The 19,380-nt window shown below is 42.1% G+C and overlaps 1 protein-coding gene across 2 annotated transcripts; it reads right to left on the bottom strand.

Annotated features, from left to right (window-relative positions):
* Nucleotides 1-3,910: 3,910 nt before the first annotated feature.
* selenon (selenoprotein N) lies at nucleotides 3,911-18,823 on the bottom strand. Of its 2 annotated transcripts, none has more exons than XM_046855051.1 (12): nucleotides 18,420-18,823; nucleotides 16,400-16,517; nucleotides 16,179-16,309; nucleotides 15,857-16,069; nucleotides 15,386-15,510; nucleotides 13,957-14,094; nucleotides 13,334-13,415; nucleotides 12,524-12,712; nucleotides 12,276-12,381; nucleotides 11,344-11,456; nucleotides 8,808-8,909; nucleotides 3,911-6,795 (listed from the first exon to the last, which is right to left on the bottom strand). In XM_046855051.1, exons 1-12 carry the CDS (start codon nucleotides 18,651-18,653, stop codon nucleotides 6,628-6,630), a joined length of 1,719 nt encoding a protein of 572 aa, XP_046711007.1. In that variant the 5' UTR covers nucleotides 18,654-18,823; the 3' UTR covers nucleotides 3,911-6,627. The 2 variants fall into 2 exon arrangements, with proteins under 2 accessions (XP_046711007.1, XP_046711006.1); XM_046855050.1 differs by lacking the exon at nucleotides 3,911-6,795 and adding an exon at nucleotides 7,901-8,231.
* Nucleotides 18,824-19,380: the final 557 nt, after the last annotated feature.

Raw genomic sequence — 19,380 nt, 5'->3', positions numbered from 1 at the left:
TATATACACACCCATATGGGGTGGTATCACAAATTTTTAAAACTTGCTCTGTTTACAAGAAAATACTTCATTTATCTACGTTTCCACACTTTCACCTTCAAAAATAGTCCCCTTGCACAGCAATACAGCGCTCCAGGAATGCGTCCTGGAAGTCTTCTTTTTAAAGCGATTTCCGAGCTGGATCTTCATCTTTGCTAAGAGGGCGAAGTCCGCAAGAGCCGAATCCGTGGAGTAGTTTGGGTGCTGAAGTGAGATAAACTCATGTTTCTGCTCCCTGTGACTGTGCGTGCAGCCTTGTGCTGCCATCTGCTGGTGTGTTACAAAACTTGTCTCGAAACCTTTCGATACCACCTCATGTAAAACGATCAATAAATGTGAATCTTCAAAATTGATTGTGGTGTTTTCAATTCAATGTTTTTTTTGGATGAACATTCTCTTCAATCTGCTTTACACAAACTAATAGATCAGGAATATAAAGTCGACCATCAGAAACGCATCCTACTTATCTAATAAGTGAGCTAGTGGTGACTGTGGTGAAGGAAAAGCTTCCTGTGATGGGATGTGGAAGAAACCTTGAGAGGAACCAGACTCAAAAAAGGAACCTCAACACCAAATGTCCATTTATTACAGTTCTAACATTGTTAAGGTTTTAGAGCTGTTCATTGACAGAGACTTGAGTGTAAAACCTTTCATGGTGACTGGAGTCCTAAACCATTCTCTCAGTTGCTTTGGAGCATTTCTTGAATCGTCTTTAATATTTACTCTTCTTCTTTCGGCTGCTCTCATTCTTCTCTACATCTGCCACTTTCAAACCAACTACCTGCATGTCTTCCCTCACCACATCCATAAACCTCCTCCTTGGTCTTCCTCTTTTCCTCCTTCCTGGTGTCTCCATCCTCAGCATTCTCCTACTGATATACCCCATGTCCCTCCTCTGCACATGTCCAAACCATCTCAATCTCACCTCCCTCACCTTGTCTCCAAAACGTCCTACATGTGCTGTTTCTCTAATAAACTACTCAAGTCAAGTCAAGTTTATTTCTATTGTGCTTTCACAACAGACATTGTCTCAAAGCAGCTTCACAGAATTTAACAGTGAAGGTGAATGGTGTGTATTTATCCCTGATGAGCAGCCATGGTGACTGTGGTGAAGGAAAAACTCCCTTAGATGTTATGAGGAAGAAACATTGAGAGGAACCAGACTCAAAAGGGAAAAACATCCTCATTTGGGTGACATCAAGAGTTTGATCATAAATCTTTAAACAATACAGAACACTGGAGAGTGAGAACTAACATGAGCACTGGAGTGTAAGATTATAAGTAATGTCCTTTCTACAGTCTTTTACAGTCATTTGTGGTTATAAAACCAGGAGCTACTGAGCAACTCATAAAATAACTCAACATCTGCGATCATCACAGATCCAACACCAGCTTCTCCATGCCAGAGCCTTTAAACACTCCAGGAGGTCCAATGTCAAAACTCCACATTAAGTGGGATCCAATTGTCTTTAGATGGTTCAGGATGTTTGTGGGCATCTACTTATTTAAAGGTCTGTAATCTTTATAAAGTGCGACGTGACTGGGGCTGGAGCAACCTCAGAAAGCCTCAGGATGGGGAGAGAAAGAGAAGCAGTGGAGAGGAATTAGCGTAGCTGCTGCTCATGATATTAAAAGCAAAAGTTGATAATGTGCATGTGATCAGATGTTCTGGAGCACAAGGTTATGATGTGACGTGTGTTATGTGTAGAACTCGCTAGAAGTGAGGAAAACTCTATGCAGAGTTAACCCACAAAAGTCTGCTGGACCAGACAACATTCCTAGCAGAGTGCTCAGGGAATGTGCAGAACAGCTAGCGGATGTCTTCACCGACATCCTTAACATCTCCCTGAGCAGCAACGTTGTTCCTACGTGCCGCAAGACGACGATCGACAGTTTTCTGCCTCAATGTCTATTGTCCTGTCGCACTGACACCCATCATGATGAAGATGCTTCGAGAGGCTGGTCATGAGGCACATCAAAACCCAGCTACCACCCTCACTGGACCCCATGAGATTTGCGTATCATCCAAACCGCTCCACGGATGATGTCAACAACCTCGTCTCTGAACGTTGACAAAACTAAAGAGATGGTTGTTAACTTCAGGAGAGCACAGACTGGCCATTCTCCACTGATCATCGATGGATCCTAAGTGGAGATCGTCAAGAGCACCAAATTCCTTGGTGTTTATCTGGCAGAGAACTTTACTTGGTAAAGCTCAACACCAGCTCCATCACAAAGAAAGCCCAGCAGCGTCTCTACTTCCTGAAAAAAGCCTGAGGAAAGCCCATCTCCCTCCCACACATCCTGACTATGTTCTACAGAGGGACCATCGAGAGCATCCTGAGCAGCTGCATCACTGCCTGATTAAGGGGAACTCCACCGTCTCGGATCGCAAGACCCCACAGAGGATAGTGAGGACAGCTGAGAAAATCATTAGTCTCTCTTCCCTCCATCACTGACATTTATACCACAAGCTGCATCCGCAAAGCCAGCAGCATTGTGGACAACTGCACACACCCGTCACACACATACTTCACTCTTCTACCATTGGGAAAGCGATGCGCCCAAGCCCTCAGGCTCCTCAACACACAGAACTAAACTGTGTTACTGATCTGCACAACCTGAACTTAAACACACACTCATACTCACTTCACACTTCCATGTCTTCATCACCACCACATTGTATTCTTAGTACACAAATGTTTACTGTATAACAAACAGTAGGTTTACTGGCAGCGCTTTTTTGTGTCTTGTGTATTTGTCCTACACTGTTGTGTTGTCTTGTGCACTGTTGTCTTGCACTGGTTGCACTTTATGTGGCGAGGACACTTACTAGTCCTCAGCTCTGTGTTTTCTGTTATGTAGCTTTATGTTGTTTAATGTAGCAGCAGGATCCTGGAGGAACGTTGTCTCATTTCACTGTGTGTATATATGGTTGAAATGACAATAAAAGCTTTTGACTTTGCATTTCTCTAAACAATTTGTACAAACAGCATCACACATTGGATTACTTGCAAAACCCAGTACTTCTAAGTTCATCTCTCAAAAGTAAGTATTTGTGTCAATGAACATCTGATTGCCACCAGACTGGCCAGTCCTTTTTTCATTGTTCACAAACAAGATCAAAATGTTTGGTCGTGTTGTCAGTGTGACGGCGCACAGTTTCAGTATTTCCTGATGTAAATTACTGGTTGGGTTACAATGATTGAATTGCACAAGGATGAATTTCTTCTGTAGGACATCTATGAATTTCAGCAGCACAAATCTACACATTACTGTATGCACTGTATATTGATTGTAAGAGATCAGACAGGATTCGCACTTGTACCGTACTATTGTTTGTTCATTTCCTGGTTGTTCATCCAGTTTCAGAAATCATAATTCTATTTTGCTGTCCAATTGAAGGTTCACGAGTTTCACCTTTGACCGGTTTTAAAGAACCAGTTGATTATTGGTTGATTTGAAGCAGTTCCCTCTCCTCGTGACATTCAAGATTCATCTGCACAATTCATCACTTCAACACAATCACAATAAGAAGTTGAATCTTGAGATGATGACAACTGGTTTAACCTTTTTTTTTTTTTTTTTTGCATTCACTGTTGGAGAGATGTTTTGGGGGTTGAGACGATTCAGGTGAGAATTGATAATGTAAGAAACTCACACACTTGTCCACAATCGGTTAAATGATCAACAAGTGACCACATGATGTGGAAGTAGTTTTGAGAATTTAATTTCTGATCTGAGAAACGATCCAAAGCAACTGAGGAAAAAAAAAAGTCCACCTTCTATAGTTACCTCATGGATTTTAAGGCTGTTCATGTGAAACCAATCAAATCAAATAAATAAATAAATTAAGGACATTAAACAAAAATAATATGTAGAAAAGCAGTTTATTTTCAGGCACTCTATAACAAATACATTCATACAGGGAGAGAAATCCTACAGTGGACTCGAATGATGAACAGGGTCACATGATCGTGTCAAAAAGTCTGTTTGTGTTTACACTGGTGTGAACTAATGAATTTTTTCTACTTTACAAAAGTTTAGTGTAAATTTTCTCCTCAAACCACATCTGGTGTTTAAAGAAACCACTCGGATTGTGTTAGAACCAAGCAGGACTTCTGTCAGCTGTAAATAAATGATGGCAGCCATCTTGGAATAAATGCCATCGATCTATAAACAACTGTGCCCTCAGAGAATATGAACAAAAGTGTCGGAACACCTGACTTTTTCAGCCATTAGTACAAAGCTCCATAAAGATCAGCTTTACATGTGTGTGAAGTAAAGCTACAGCGCTCTAAACCATATTAAAGACCTCACCTCAGGTGAGATACCTCACCTCACCTACATCAGTACCTGACTTTACTAACACCCTTGTGGATGAATGAATCTTCACAAATCTCCACAAAATCTAGTAGATCATCTAAAAAAAGTGGAGGGAATTATGAGAGGAAATGGAGATTTAATGTGGGATGAGATGTTCAGAAATAAGAACATCTTGATGATCAAGTGTCCAAAAACTCTTGTCTATATAGTGTTTAAAAATATATACACATACACACAGCATAGTGTTTTTGGCTTAAATTTACCTCAGATGGGAAAAAAAAGGATATAATATTTGGAAAATCTTCATTAGTTTGATGTTTTCAGGACGAGTAAATTCTTTCCATCCAAAATCTCAGGGTTTCATTTGGACCAAAAATAAGGAGTGGCTTCAAATCCCAGATCTGAGGGAAACGAAGTTAATACTGATCATGAGAACAAGACAAGACAACACACTGACACTCGAGCGGTTATAAAAGAGTGAATGTGTGTGTGTGTGTGTATTATTCTGGACTGGAACAATGACATCAGGCTTGATCCCGCCACAGTGGGCTTTCAGAACAGGCCGTCACAAACTGCTCCATCCGAACACGACAACACACACACGTGTGTGTGTGTGTGTGTGTGTGTGTGTGTGTGTGTGTGTGTGTGTGTGTGTGTGTGTGTGTGTGTGTGTGTGTGGAGGGGCATTCTGGGAAAATCTGTCAAACATCCAAGCCAAATAGGTAAAACAAAAAAACCCTTGTATTGTATTTGAATCTGTTGTATGCTTCAAGCTATAAATACACTCAGGCAGAAATGGCTTCAGTTTGGAACCGAGTGTAAAGATCTCTCCAACGCTGCACTAAAAAGAGTCTAACAATTAATTTCTTTTATATTTTGCTGCCAAAAAACGGATTTTCCCCACTGTACGTTCCACCAATAGTGACTTCGGGATTGTAAGAAATCTTTCCAATTGGTTTTCACTGCAACGACGATCATCTAAAAACCTCACCAATAGGAGGAGATCTCGTGGGACGGCTACGAACCCGGTAGCGGAGACGAGGAAACGTCAATGAAACATTAACGGAATGAAGAAATACGGTCCTCGTGCTTCCTGCAAGATCCGATTTCGTTGGCGTCCTCATAAATCAAAATACTTTTTTTGATTGTTTTTCTGCTTTACTTTTTTATTTTTTTTTCTGCGTTTTTTAAGTTGTAGTGTAAAATTGAGGAAAGTCGTGTGACAAAAAAACCTTTCCCCAACATCGCAGCATTTGTTCGACGAACTAGAAAAGAAATTTACGGCTTCCAAAACATCGCAGGTTCGCGGGAAACGTTTGAAAATGGCGACGAGGACGACGGACAACGTTTCTCCTTAAAAAAAAAAATTATAAATATTTTCAATACACTTGGACAAACGTTTGTGGACACCTGACCATTAAATTGTGCTTCTTTTTGAGCATCCAATTCCACATCGAGTCTCCATTTGCTGTTATAATAAACTTCCACTGTTCTAGGAAGATGTTCCACTAAATTTTGGAGATTTGTGGAGATTCATTCAACCACAATGGTGTTTTCCAGCCAACTGTACAGGACATCTACAGAAATATTTCCTTCGATTGAACTTGGAGACCCAAACCTGTTCCAGCACAAAGCCAGCTCCATGAAGATCTGCTTTACATGGGTTGTAGTAGAAGATCTCCAGCTACAGAGCTCAAACTCTATTGAACACCTTTGGGATGAATGTGAACTCTGCACTCCAGGAACTTCCTCACCTTACCTACATCAGTACCTGGCTTTACTAACACCAATGTGGCTGAAAGTATCTCCACACAATCTAGAGGAACATCTTCCCAGAAGAGAGCAGGTGTCCACAAACTTTTGTGTATAAATATGGAACTTTGTGTCTGGTTGAGGAACATGTGAAGAGATTTCCAGGATGCCACTTAGATGCCACCATTTAGAGATAAAAAATTAAATAGGGAGGAAAAAGAGGTAAATATAAAATGCCTCTTTTCTGCCTTGGAGATGAAAGGGAAAAAAAAAAAGAAAAAACATCTCATTTGATCAGTAAAGTTTCAGAAACATCATCAGGTCACAAAAAAAAAAAGTGTTATCGTATTCACTGTACTCGAATGTGTGTAGAAAAATCTGCAGTCACAACTTTGCTACATCCCCAGCAGAGAAATTCCCAGAATTCAATTCAGCACAAGGTCCAGGAGAGAAGACCCTATTCACACACGTGTGTGAGAGATGATGGACGGTGTGTGTGTGTGTGTCTGTTTACGATGACTGGAGGTAAACTTTAGCCTTGTCCAGTCCCTCCTGGAGGAAGCGGACGTACAGGGAGGTGGACGGGTCCTCGAAACCGGTCGAGAAGCTGAACCCGGATTCATCCTCTGGCTTCATGGAGGTCTGGTCCAGGAAGTTGTTAGCGTTGATGTGGTGGACCTGAGAAGAAATAGAAAACTGAGATGAAGCGATCATATCTAGAAAAGAGATACCGTGTATGAGCAAAAGTATTAAAAAAAAAAAGTGATTGTATTGGATGTGGTGAACTTTTACTTCAACCTCTTCCAGCATGAACATGCCCATGTGCACAAAGCCAGCTCCATGAAGATCTGCTTTTTATGGGTTGGAGTGGAAGATCTCCTGCTATAGAGCACTAAACCTTACATAATTTGGGATGAATTGTGACTAAAAGGATCTCCACAAAATCTAGAGGAACATCTTCCTAGAAGAGTGGAGGTTTTTATAACAGGAACTGGGGACCAAATGTGGAATGAGAAGCTCCAAAAAAACTTCAGGTGTCCACAAACTTTCAACCATAAAGTGTAAATATGTTAATCACTATATGAATTCACATCATTTCCCGGAAAGTTTGACGTTGCCTTATTGTACCATATATGGGCATGACCATATATGGGCGTATCCTACGTTTGCAGTACATTGGGTGTGTTTTATTGGATGGAAAATATGTTGGCAGAATGCATTCGCAACACGTAGCAAACTAAAATCCCAGAACGCACCACTGTGCCATTGGGCAGGGCCACCATCATTTCCACGGGAAGCTGTACTGCTCCAGGTGTAAACGTGCCTTCTGATTCAAGTCCAGATTCTTTACATGGGTTGTAGTAGAAGATCTCCAGCTACAGAGCTCAAACTCTATTGAACACCTTTGGGATGAATGTGAACTCTGCACTCCAGGAACTTCCTCACCTTACCTACATCAGTACCTGGCTTTACTAACACCAATGTGGCTGAAAGTATCTCCACACAATCTAGAGGAACATCTTCCCAGAAGAGAGCAGGTGTCCACAAACTTTTGTGTATAAATATGGAACTTTGTGTCTGGTTGAGGAACATGTGAAGAGATTTTCCAGGATGCCACTTAGATGCCACCATTTAGAGATAAAAAATTAAATAGGGAGGAAAAAGAGGTAAATATAAAATGCCTCTTTTCTGCTTTGGAGATGAAAGGGAAAAAAAAAAAGAAAAAACATCTCATTTGATCAGTAAAGTTTCAGAAACATCATCAGGTCACAAAAAAAAAGTGTTATCGTATTCACTGTACTCGAATGTGTGTAGAAAAATCTGCAGTCACAACTTTGCTACATCCCCAGCAGAGAAATTCCCAGAATTCAATTCAGCACAATGTCCAGGAGAGAAGACCCTATTCACACACGTGTGTGAGAGATGATGGACGGTGTGTGTGTCTGTTTACGATGACTGGAGGTAAACTTTAGCCTTGTCCAGTCCCTCCTGGAGGAAGCGGACGTACAGGGAGGTGGACGGGTCCTCGAAACCGTCGAGAAGCTGAACCCGGATTCATCCTCTGGCTTCATGGAGGTCTGGTCCAGGAAGTTGTTAGCGTTGATGTGGTGGACCTGAGAAGAAATAGAAAACTGAGATGAATTGATCATATCTAGAAAAGAGATACCGTGTATGAGCAAAAGTATTGAAAAAAACTGATTGTATTGGATGTGGTGAACTTTCACTTCAACCTCTTCCAGCATGAACATGCCCATGTGCACAAAGCCAGCTCCATGAAGATCTGCTTTTTATGGGTTGGAGTGGAAGATCTCCTGCTATAGAGCTCTAAACCTTACATAATTTGGGATGAATCGTGACTAAAAGGATCTCCACAAAATCTAGAGGAACATCTTCCTAGAAGAGTGGAGGCTTTTATAACAGGAAATGGGGACCAAATGTGGAATGAGAAGCTCCAAAAAAAGGTCAGGTGTCCACAAACTTTCAACCATAAAGTGTAAATATGTTAATCACTATATGAATTCACATCATTTCCCGGAAAGTTTGACGTTGCCTTATTGTACTATATATGGGCATGACCATATATGGGCGTATCCTACGTTTGCAGTACATTGGGTGTGTTTTTATTGGATGGAAAATATGTTGGCAGAATGCATTCGCAACACGTAGCAAACTAAAATCCCAGAACGCACCACTGTGCCATTGGGCAGGGCCACCATCATTTCCACGGGGAAGCTGTACTGCTCCAGGTGTAAACGTGCCTTCTGATTCAAGTCCAGATTCTTTTCATCGGCCTGCAGGATGAAAAAAAGAAAGAAAGATGCTTTACAGGGAGTGCAGAATTATTAGGCAAATGAGTATTTTGACCACATCATCCTCGTTATGCATGTTGTCTTACTCCAAGCTGTATAGGCTGGAAAGCCTACTACCAATTAAGCATATTAGGTGATGTGCATCTCTGTAATGAGAAGGGGTGTGGTCTAATGACATCAACACCCTATATCAGGTGTGCATAATTATTAGGCAACTTCCTTTCCTTTGGCAAAATGGGTCAAAAGAAGGACTTGACAGGCTCAGAAAAGTCAAAAATAGTGAGATATATTGCAGAGGATGCAGCAGTCTTAAAATAGCCAAGCTTCTGAGCGTGATCATCGAACAATCAAGCGTTTCATTCAAAATAGTCGACAGGGTCGCAAGAAGCGTGTGGAAAAACCAAGGCGCAAAATAACTGCCCGTGAACTGAGAAAAGTCAAGCGTGCAGCTGCCAAGATGCCACTTGCCACCAGTTTGGCCATATTTCAGAGCTGCAACATCACTGAGTGCCCAAAAGCACAAGGTGTGCAATACTCAGAGACATGGCCAAGGTAAGAAAGGCAGAAAGTCGACCACCACTGAACAAGACACACAAGCTGAAACGTCAAGACTGGGCCAAGAAATATCTCAAGACTGATTTTCTAAGGTTTTATGGACTGATGAAATGAGAGTGAGTCTTGATGGGCCAGATGGATGGGCCCGTGGCTGGATTGGTAAAGGGCAGAGAGCTCCAGTCCGACTCAGACGCCAGCAAGGTGGAGGTGGAGTACTGGTTTGGGCTGGTATCATCAAAGATGAGCTTGTGGGGCCTTTTCGGGTTGAGGATGGAGTCAAGCTGAACTCCCAGTCCTACTGCCAGTTTCTGGAAGACACCTTCTTCAAGCAGTGGTACAGGAAGAAGTCTGCATCCTTCAAGAAAAACATGATTTTCATGCAGGACAATGCTCCATCACACACGTCCAAGTACTCCACAGCGTGGCTGGCAAGAAAGGGTATAAAGAAGAAAATCTAATGATATGGCCTCCTTGTTCACCTGATCTGAACCCCATTGAGAACCTGTGGTCCATCATCAAATGTGCGATTTACAAGGAGGAAAACAGTACACCTCTCTGAACAGTGTCTGGGAGGCTGTGGTTGCTGCTGCACGCAATGTTGATGGTGAACAGATCAAAACACTGACAGAATCCATGGATGGCAGGCTTTTGAGTGTCCTTGCAAAGAAAGGTGGCTATATTGGTCACTGATTTGTTTTGTTTGGTTTTGAATGTCAGAAATGTATATTTGTGAATGTTGAGATGTTATATTGGTTTCACTGGTAAAAATAAATAATTGAAATGGGTATGAATTTGTTTTTTGTTAAGTTGCCTAATAATTATGCACAGTAATAGTCACCTGCACACACAGATATCCCCCTAAAATAGCTAAAACTAAAACTACTTCCAAAAATATTCAGCTTTGATATTAATGAGTTTTTTGTGTTCATTGAGAACATGGTTGTTGTTCAAATTAAATCCTCAAATAAAATTAATCCTCAAAAATACAACTTGCCTAATAATTCTGCACTCCCTGTATACTCGTCACATTTACTTTTTACAGCTCAGAGGAAATTTTTTCCCCGCATTACCGCAAAACAGCACCACCGGAGCACAGAGGGTTAAGGGCCTTGATCAAGGGCCCCAAGAGTGGCATATTAATATTATTATTACAGATTACTGATACGGAGCTCATGAAGGTCTGTGTAATAATAATAATAATAATAATAATAATAATATGCCACTCTTGGGGCCCTTGATCAAAGGTTAGGGTTAGGAGGTAAGCTGTTGGGCCCTTTAGCAAGGCCCTTATCTCTCATTTACTCAACCAAGCAGGTGAGAGTTAAGGGCCTTGCAAAAGGGCCCAGCAGTGGCAGCTTGGTGGTGTTAACATTTAAACTCATGATCTTCTGTTTTAAAGTCCACTAAGAATTTAAACACTGAGATACCACCTCCTCCATTCAAGGCAGACGCCCTCATCCAGAGCGACTTACAACCAAACAGTTGAGGGTCAGGGGCCTTGCTCAAGGGCCCAGCAGTTGCAGCTTGGTGGTGCTGGGATTTAAACTCCAATCAGAAGTCTAATGCCTTAACCTACAGCTCTGCTATTCTCATCGATGTGACGTTCCACGTTCTCTACACAGCAAAGTTAGAACACGGAGAATCGAACATCTAAACTTATTTTCAACCAAATTCCATGTCGTTTTCTTTCTAACAACACAAGACCTGATTGGTCAGAAAATAAAATAATAAAAATTAAAAAAGGGTAAACAAAAAGGACTTCTGAAAACCTTCCCCAACTTCTGGAAAAACTGCTGTCTAGGTTTTTTTTTAAAAAACAATTTTTTGGACAGAACAAATAGGAAAATGTGATTCGTTTCACCTGCAGGTCCTCCAGCTCTTTGACGAGAGACCAGCTGCTGATGAAGCTCTGGTTGAGCAAGGCCAGGACGGGCGAACTTTCCAGGACGGTCTCCCGGAGAGTTCGCCCCGAACCTGTTATTTGATGAACACACACACACACACACACACACACACACACACACACACACACACACACACACAACAGAGTATACATTTATATAACCAGATATCCACTTATAAACATTCCATAACATCTCCTGAGACTATTAATAACTATTATACATTATCAATGTACACTGTATGTATAAATGTTTGTGGACACCTGACTATAAAATTGGTATGTGCTTCTTATTGAACATCCCATTCCACATTTAGTCTCCATTTCCTCTTATAATAACGTCCACTCTTCTGGGTAAATGTTCCACTAGATGTTGTGAAGTTTTGTCTGAGATTGCATGAAAAACCCAACCCAAAACTAAACACCCAGACCAAAGTCTCAAACCCAACCCGACACTAAAAACACGGAACCACAGACCAAAACTGAAGACCCAGACCTATGCCAAGATAAAGAACCAGAACACAGGCCCAGGCCCAACTCAAGACTAAAAAACCCAGACCAAGAGTAAATACCCATATCCAAAGACCCAAACCAAAACTAAACACCCACACCCAGACCCAAACCAAGACAAAAGACCCAGACACAAACTAAAACAAGATTAAAGACCCAGACCAAAACCAAAAATAAACACCCAGACTAAAGTCTCAGACCCAAACCAGGACTAAAGACCTGTACAAACGCTAATAAGTTCAAGTCAGAAAGCAGAGAAGTCACATCATTACCACAGAAACACCTACCATTATATTTATACTTTTTTACCAACAGGGAGAGACAGACATGTAGACAGAGAGAGTCAGAGACAGACAGAGAAATAGATAGAAAGATGTTCTGACCTCAGCAGGACTGATCGTCCAGCGCTCCCCACAGCAGGATGGAGTGAACCAGTTTCCCCTCTGCATCTGCCCTGCTGAAGGCCTCTGAGAAAGGAAAATACGCCACCTGTGGAAAAGGGGGGTAGTGCAGAGCGGAGACAAGAAGAGAATTAATAGTAAAGAATGTAAAAGTGATTGATGTGGTACATGTGAGAGAGAGAGAGAGAGAGAGAGAGAGAGAGAGAGAGAGAGAGAGAGAGAGTGTTTACCTTTTTGAAAGGATAAAAGGTGACCTCGATGCGACCGGCTGCCTCGTCCCGGCTGATCTCTCTGCTCCAGCGGATCTCCTCGAACACAAACTGGATGGGTTCTCCTCCCTCCTCCAGACTGTCGATCACCTTCCCCTGCTCATCGTAGATCACGGAGGGTGTGGACGGTCCTGCTGCTCTCAACTCCATCTAGATATCAATATATTATATTATATTATATTTGTGTGTACAATATAGTTGACAAAAGACAAAAGTATTGAGACACCTGACTTTTCCAGCCATATGTGGTTCTTCCACAAACTGCTACCACAAAGTTAGAGGAACAAAAAAAAGTCACTTGAACTAGGAGACCAAATCTGTTCCAGCATGACAATGCTGACTGCACCCCAGGCGTCCTCACATCACCTGGAACATCTCCCAGAACAATGAAGCTTGACTGCGTGCTGCACGGAGAGCGCTGTATTATATTTATTATTTATAACTTCATTATATAATTCTATTTATTGATTCATATTTTTTTTCATATAGCACATTTTAATGATTCAATACAGGCTTTATTTAGTAATAAAGCTCTACTATTTTACGTAGTGTATTTTTTAATCCAATATAAAATATATTGGTTGATTAATCGGTTAACAGCAAGTACGATCCAACCTAGCTATTGCTAAAATCCACTATCTGTTGAACTCTACTTCGAAACCTATTGTGAGAGCAGGTCCGTGACGACAAAGTTCATTTCTATCATCCTAAGACGCTTTTCTTCTCGTATTAGGACCTTTTTGGATGCGTGTTTTGTGAAGGTTCACGTACTTGAGGCAGGTAACCGATGTCCACTTCCATGTTGCTGCTCTCACTGGCGCCGTACAGCCACTCCATATCGACATTCAGAGATCTATGAGGAACAAATCAGATTCATCTATAAGCTGCATTCAATAGCTGCAGGATCGAAGTCATTTGAGCAACATCTCAGCTTCTTCTGAAGACAACATTTTCTTTCCATAATGATCGGAACACCTGACAAATTTTCCATTTACTTGAAATAGGAGACTCAAACCTGTTCCGGCATGCCAATGCCCCTAAAGCCAGCTCTATGATGATATGCTTTACTTGGGTTGAAGTGGAAGATCTCCTGCTATAGAGCTCTAAACCCTATTGAACGTAAATGCTGACTGTACCCCAGGAACCTCCTCACCTCAGCTCCATCAGCACCTAACATTACTAACACCCTTGTGTCCGAATAGATCTTACACTTCTTCACAAAATCTAGTGGAACATCTTCCCAGAAGAGTGGATCTTATTATACCAGCAAATGGGGACTAAATTTGAAACCTACCACATAATCTTATAGTCAGGTGTCCACAAAACTTCTTTAGCGTGTGGTCATGTTTTAAAAAAAAAAAAAAAAAAAAAAAGAAAAGATTTTTGGTACTTACTTGTCATTTGGGACGTACAGATGGAAGTCCCGGACATGAGAAGCGTCTTTAGAGAGCACGATGTGGCCGGCGAACTGACCGGGTGTGAACCAGAAGGGGAAATCGGGAACGTCGTTCAGCTGGAATTCGGCGTGTATCCTGAAGTCCGAGACAAAAACACGGTTCGTACACGTAGATTGTGACATGATGGGACGTTAGTTAGGATATTTTTTTATCACCTCACGTTGAGCAATTTATTAAAACTGTTAAAACAACCCCTGGGTCGTGATTTAAAGCAGTTTTAAACGTATGATCAGGCAGGTACTAAGGATAATTAAACTTCTGCATTCATGTTATTGAGGGACATTAAGGTGTATTTTAAATGCGACATAAAACACAATGTTTCGGCCAATCTCATGTTCCTCTTGATTTCCTATAGAAGTGTTGTATCCTTCATATCTCCAAAGCGTCTGCAACCTGTGACGTTGCTATATATAAAACAGGAACAAAAACTTTATTGTCTGGCTAACAATCAGATCCAGGATCAAACAAGTCTGAAACTGAACATCAAGAACAACAGCAGCAACAGCGACTACAGAAGGATGTGTCTATATGGTAAGAACGAGGTTCTCCTTCCCTCAAATCCAATTCTTTGGAGACGTTTTTCTCGAGCGGGTTCTGTGCAGCACTGTGGCGACTTCCGTAACCAAATGAAGCACGGTGATGGGTGCTTTCTTGCTCTGCTTCAATCTCTTTAACAGTGTAAATAACTGAGAATGCATAATGTAGCACCAAACCCCCCTCTCAACTTCATTACAATTGGAAGTTGGAGCTCAGTGGTTTAAGGTTCTGGATTACTGATCAGAAGGTCAGGGGTTCAAGCCTTAGCATCGCCAAACTGCCACTGCTGGGACGTTAAGCAAAGCCCTTAACCCTCTCCCTGAGATTTCATGTGGAAGAAACCTTGAGAGGAATCAGACTCTAAAGGGAACCAATACTCATCTCCTCATCACAGAATGTCTATCCATTACAGTTACATCATTGCTGTGTTCGGGCCCCTCGACACGTTAAACGTGTCTACACAAAGGACCGGAAACAATATTTTCTGTCAGAAAGATCACACTGTGGGCAAACCAAGTCATATTACATGTAAATGCAAATTCTTTTGGAAGAAGAAACTCAGTCGTTAAGTCTCTGGGTTAATGGTCAGAAGGTCAACGGTTCTTTTTATCAGTCTACCCCTAAGGAGGATTAATTTTAATTCCATCACGTGGCTGAATGGTCATCACGTGTGGTTATGTGATATTACATTCACACTGTGCTTCAGACCAGAACATTCTTGAAATTCTAGCTTAGCATCGACCCTTGTGGCTGGCTTGAACAATTAGCTTGGGACAGAAAAAAAAAAAAACTGCTGATGGGTTCGAATCAGTGCCGCGAAGCTCGATACCTGAACACAATGTCGTAGTAAAAGTCGCTGACGGCTCGGATGCAGGCAACAGTTCCCTGAGGAGCGAAGCGAGATTTGATGAAAGGGCGAGGATGAAACATGCTGAGCAGGGTGTGGATCAGGACCTGAGAAAGCCAGAGGAAAACAGAGGAGCATTTTAAGAAGTCATGTGGAAGAGATTTTGTGCATTGCATTCTAGTTTAAGTCCCCATTTGCTCTTAATAATAATAATAACAATCCTATAATCTTATGGGAAGATGTTCTACTAGATTTTGTGGAGATTCATTCAGTTACAAGGATGTTAGTAAACTCAGGTGCTGATGTAGGTGAGGTGAGAAAATACGAGAAAATATACGAGACAACCACTAAGCAGGATGTCGGATCGTTTCCCCGAGTCATAACATGGATCAATAAACAAACAATAAATCACACTTATTGATTGGCCGAAAGCTCAGAGGACGCAGGACGTACCTCTTTGCCGCGTGGGGCGGGAGGGTGATACCGATTGTTGGGCAGATATCCAGTGAAGATATTGAGATCGCTAGAGATGATCCACCACGTATCCCCCGGTTCCCCTTTACCCTTGGGGGGCAGAAAGATCCGGAACTGAGCAGCCGAGAAGGTGGAGGATGGAACGGCAGGATTCTTCCACGAACGCAGACCGTTTAGCGCGCTGTGGGAAACCTAGAGAAGATAAACTGGATTGTTAAAATTCTGGGTCACAAACAGAGAAACATTTAGTTTTATGAGGAACAATTGCGAATTGTGATTTTTCTAGGGGATGAAGTTTTACCCCCAGGAAGCCATCCTTGCTCTTGGTCATGGTCTCGAGCAGAAGCGGCTGCATGGCCGCGTGAATCGTGAGCGTCTCTCCGTTCGGGTCGGCGTCGAACTCCTCTTCAGACTCCGCCGGAGGAGAGACGCCTGTAAACGGAAGAACGTGAGATGAGATCACGCCGTTTCAGAGCATGATGTGACCACGTTTGGTTGTTGAGCAAAACGAAAAGAGCGAACCTGTAAGCTTTTCCGCGACGGGTTTAAACTCCTCGGGACTGAGATAGAGGTCGTGATCGGCATCCAGAGATGAGAAAAGGAAAAGTCCTTCAGCTCCCAAGGTCTTCAGCGCCGCTTCCTGGAAAAAAAAAAGAGAAGAATTTAACAAGTGGGAATATCGACTCCAGGAATGTTGGGTTTGAACATTCAGTGGTCTCACTTGCCTAGAAATACTTCTCCTAGTAAGTAAGTATCGGGACACCTGACCTTTCCTGCAGTATGTGGTTCTTCTCCAAAGCTGGAGGCACACAATTGTACAGGACGTCTTTGGGATGCGGTAGAATGCTTTCAAACCCGAATCTGTTCCAGCATGGCAATGCCCTTGTGCACAAAGCAAGCTCCATGAAGATATGGTTTGACGAAGAAGATCTTAGGTGGCCTGCTATAGAGCTCTGATCTCAATCCTACTGAACACCTTTGGGATGAATGTGAACAATAACTGCACCCCAGGAACATCTCCACATCACCTACATCACTACCAGACTTTACTAACACCCTTTTGGCTGATGAACACACATGTCCACAAGAACACTGCAAAATCGAATAAATCATCTTCCCAGAAGAGTGAAAGGAATTATAAGAGCAAATTGGGAGTAAATGTGGAATGCAACCCTCCAAATATATATAATATACATATTATTATATATTATAAAATATTGCGTATCTAATTTGGTGGGAAAATGCATTCAGGCTGCATGTGTATATATTGAGGTGAGGTGCAGGTTATTTGTTGGTACCTTGATTTATGTAAAGAGAACAGCAGGGGGCAGAGTTTACACCTACAATGCAGCACAGTCCACAACAAAACAGCATGGACTCTAAAAACAGAGGTTTTTCACGAAAATGCCTTTTTTTTAAAATCACATTGCAACAGAGAGTTTTAAGACGAAAATGCTGTTTTCTTTAGGTGAAGGAGCAGATCTAAAGGGATCTAAAGAGATTGTAGATATAGAGTTTTGTTAAACTGGGATATTTGGATGTTCTTCTAACTCCACTTTCATGCGTTTCCTCAGGTTTGTTGGTGGAGGTGTGGACGGATAATGAGTCTTTCTGGAGTCCCCGACTGCACCGTACAGTGTCTACAACTTCTATATAGTTAATAAAGATACGTAACAATCCTTATTTCTCTCCTACTCTCCATCTTCATCTCTATTTCTCTCATGATTGAACATACTCCTGAGGTAACACTAACAAGCAATCGTGTACCTTTTTCTTTCTCGATCTGCCTGATCCATCATGAAACTCTACCTCTGCATGGAGTTCACTTCAACTGGAGAACATCCATGAAGTTCTTAAGCAGCTCAAGAACTTTGATGATGGATTTGGACTGTAATTCATATCAACAGTCTGTTACGATGGCTACAAAGTACTTCGGTTTGCATTTCTGCATCCATCACTGAAGACCTCATCAATGATTAAACTATAATGAATGGATATTCGGTGATGAGGATGTTCTCGTTGGTTTCTTGCTCTCATCTCAGGGAGTTTTTTTTATTCCTTCAAATTTGTAGGCACTCACATATAAATTCACATTTTAGAACCTCTTGATCTTCGTAAAGCTGCTTTGGGACGATATCCATAACTAGAAGCTCTGAATTGATGTGATGTGGGTTATGTGCAGAAAGACCATGAAGTAATGGAGGAAGGAACTCCTCCACATGGAGCCCATATGTGTGTGTGTGTGTGTGTGTGTGTGTGTGTGTGTGTGTGTGTGTGTGTGCGCGCATCAAACAACCCGCTGTAATAAAAACGGCTCTACTATAACAAACATACGTGGCGAAAAGAAACTGCGGCACGTGCGATTAATCGATTCTCACCGACTCCGCGCTTACCGATACCGATACGAATCGGCGCAGCTCGCGCGTTCACCGTGATTCTGCTGCGTGCATTTATTTTTCTTCCACATTGATTCGATTCTAATCATCGTACAATCGATTAATCGATTAATGCACAGATTGACCTTATCAAACTTGGCACTCACGTGACGCCCGGATATCTGCGCGTTCCTGCAGTACTGGATCCCGGTACCGATCAACGGGACGCACAAGACCGCCAGCAGAGTCCAGAAAGTCCGCACGCGTCGCGATTCTCCGCTCCGATCTCCGCGGTTTCCCGAATCGTGATCTCCATCATCATCATCATCATTATTGTACCGTTTCTTCTTCTCCTCCTTCTCCTCCTTTAACAGCTCTGCCTTATCCACATCCTCCGCCATCCCTATATATAAAACAGAAACCGTCTTCCTTTATATTTATAGTATCATCATATCGTGAAGTCGATCCTCCTCGTACCGGAAACCGTCAGACCTCCAGAAGCCGCTGATTTGAAACGAAGGAGGGAGAAAGCGACTGGTTTTCACGGTATTCTGGCTCGATCCCAAACGCCTCCCTACTCCCTATAGAAGAGCACTATACGTAAGGCGTGACATCATGACGTACACGCCCTACGTAGACGCCCTGTAACCAATAGCGTGCGTTTTTTTTTGGCCGGCTTTTTCTTAAAGGACAGGACTCTTTATTTTTATTTTTTATGAATAAATAAATTGAGCGAGGGGGCGTGGCTGTTGTTGTGACGTCAAAATATTTTCGATTAATTTACATTTACTACAATATAAAGTTATGGAGAGTGTGTTAGAGAAGTGAAGAAAAGAGTGCAGGCAGGGTGGAGTGGGTGGAGAAGAGTGATAGCAGGAGTGATTTGTGATAGAAGAGTATCTGTGAGAGTGAAAGGGAAAGTTTATAGGACTGTGGTGAGACCTGAGATGTTGTATGGGTTAGAGACAGTGGCATTGAGTAAAAGACAGGAGGTGGAGCTGGAGGTAGCAGAGCTGAATATGTTGAGATGTTTGTTGGGAGTGACGAGGATGGACAGGATTAGAAATGAGTTTATTAGAGGGACAGCACATGTGGGACGTTTTGGAGACAAGGTGAGGAGGTGAGATT

The sequence above is a fragment of the Silurus meridionalis genome, chromosome 8 (genome assembly GCF_014805685.1).
Source record: "Silurus meridionalis isolate SWU-2019-XX chromosome 8, ASM1480568v1, whole genome shotgun sequence".
In the NCBI taxonomy this organism is placed as follows: domain Eukaryota; kingdom Metazoa; phylum Chordata; class Actinopteri; order Siluriformes; family Siluridae; genus Silurus; species Silurus meridionalis.
This window is presented reverse-complemented; position numbering and strand designations above follow the sequence as displayed.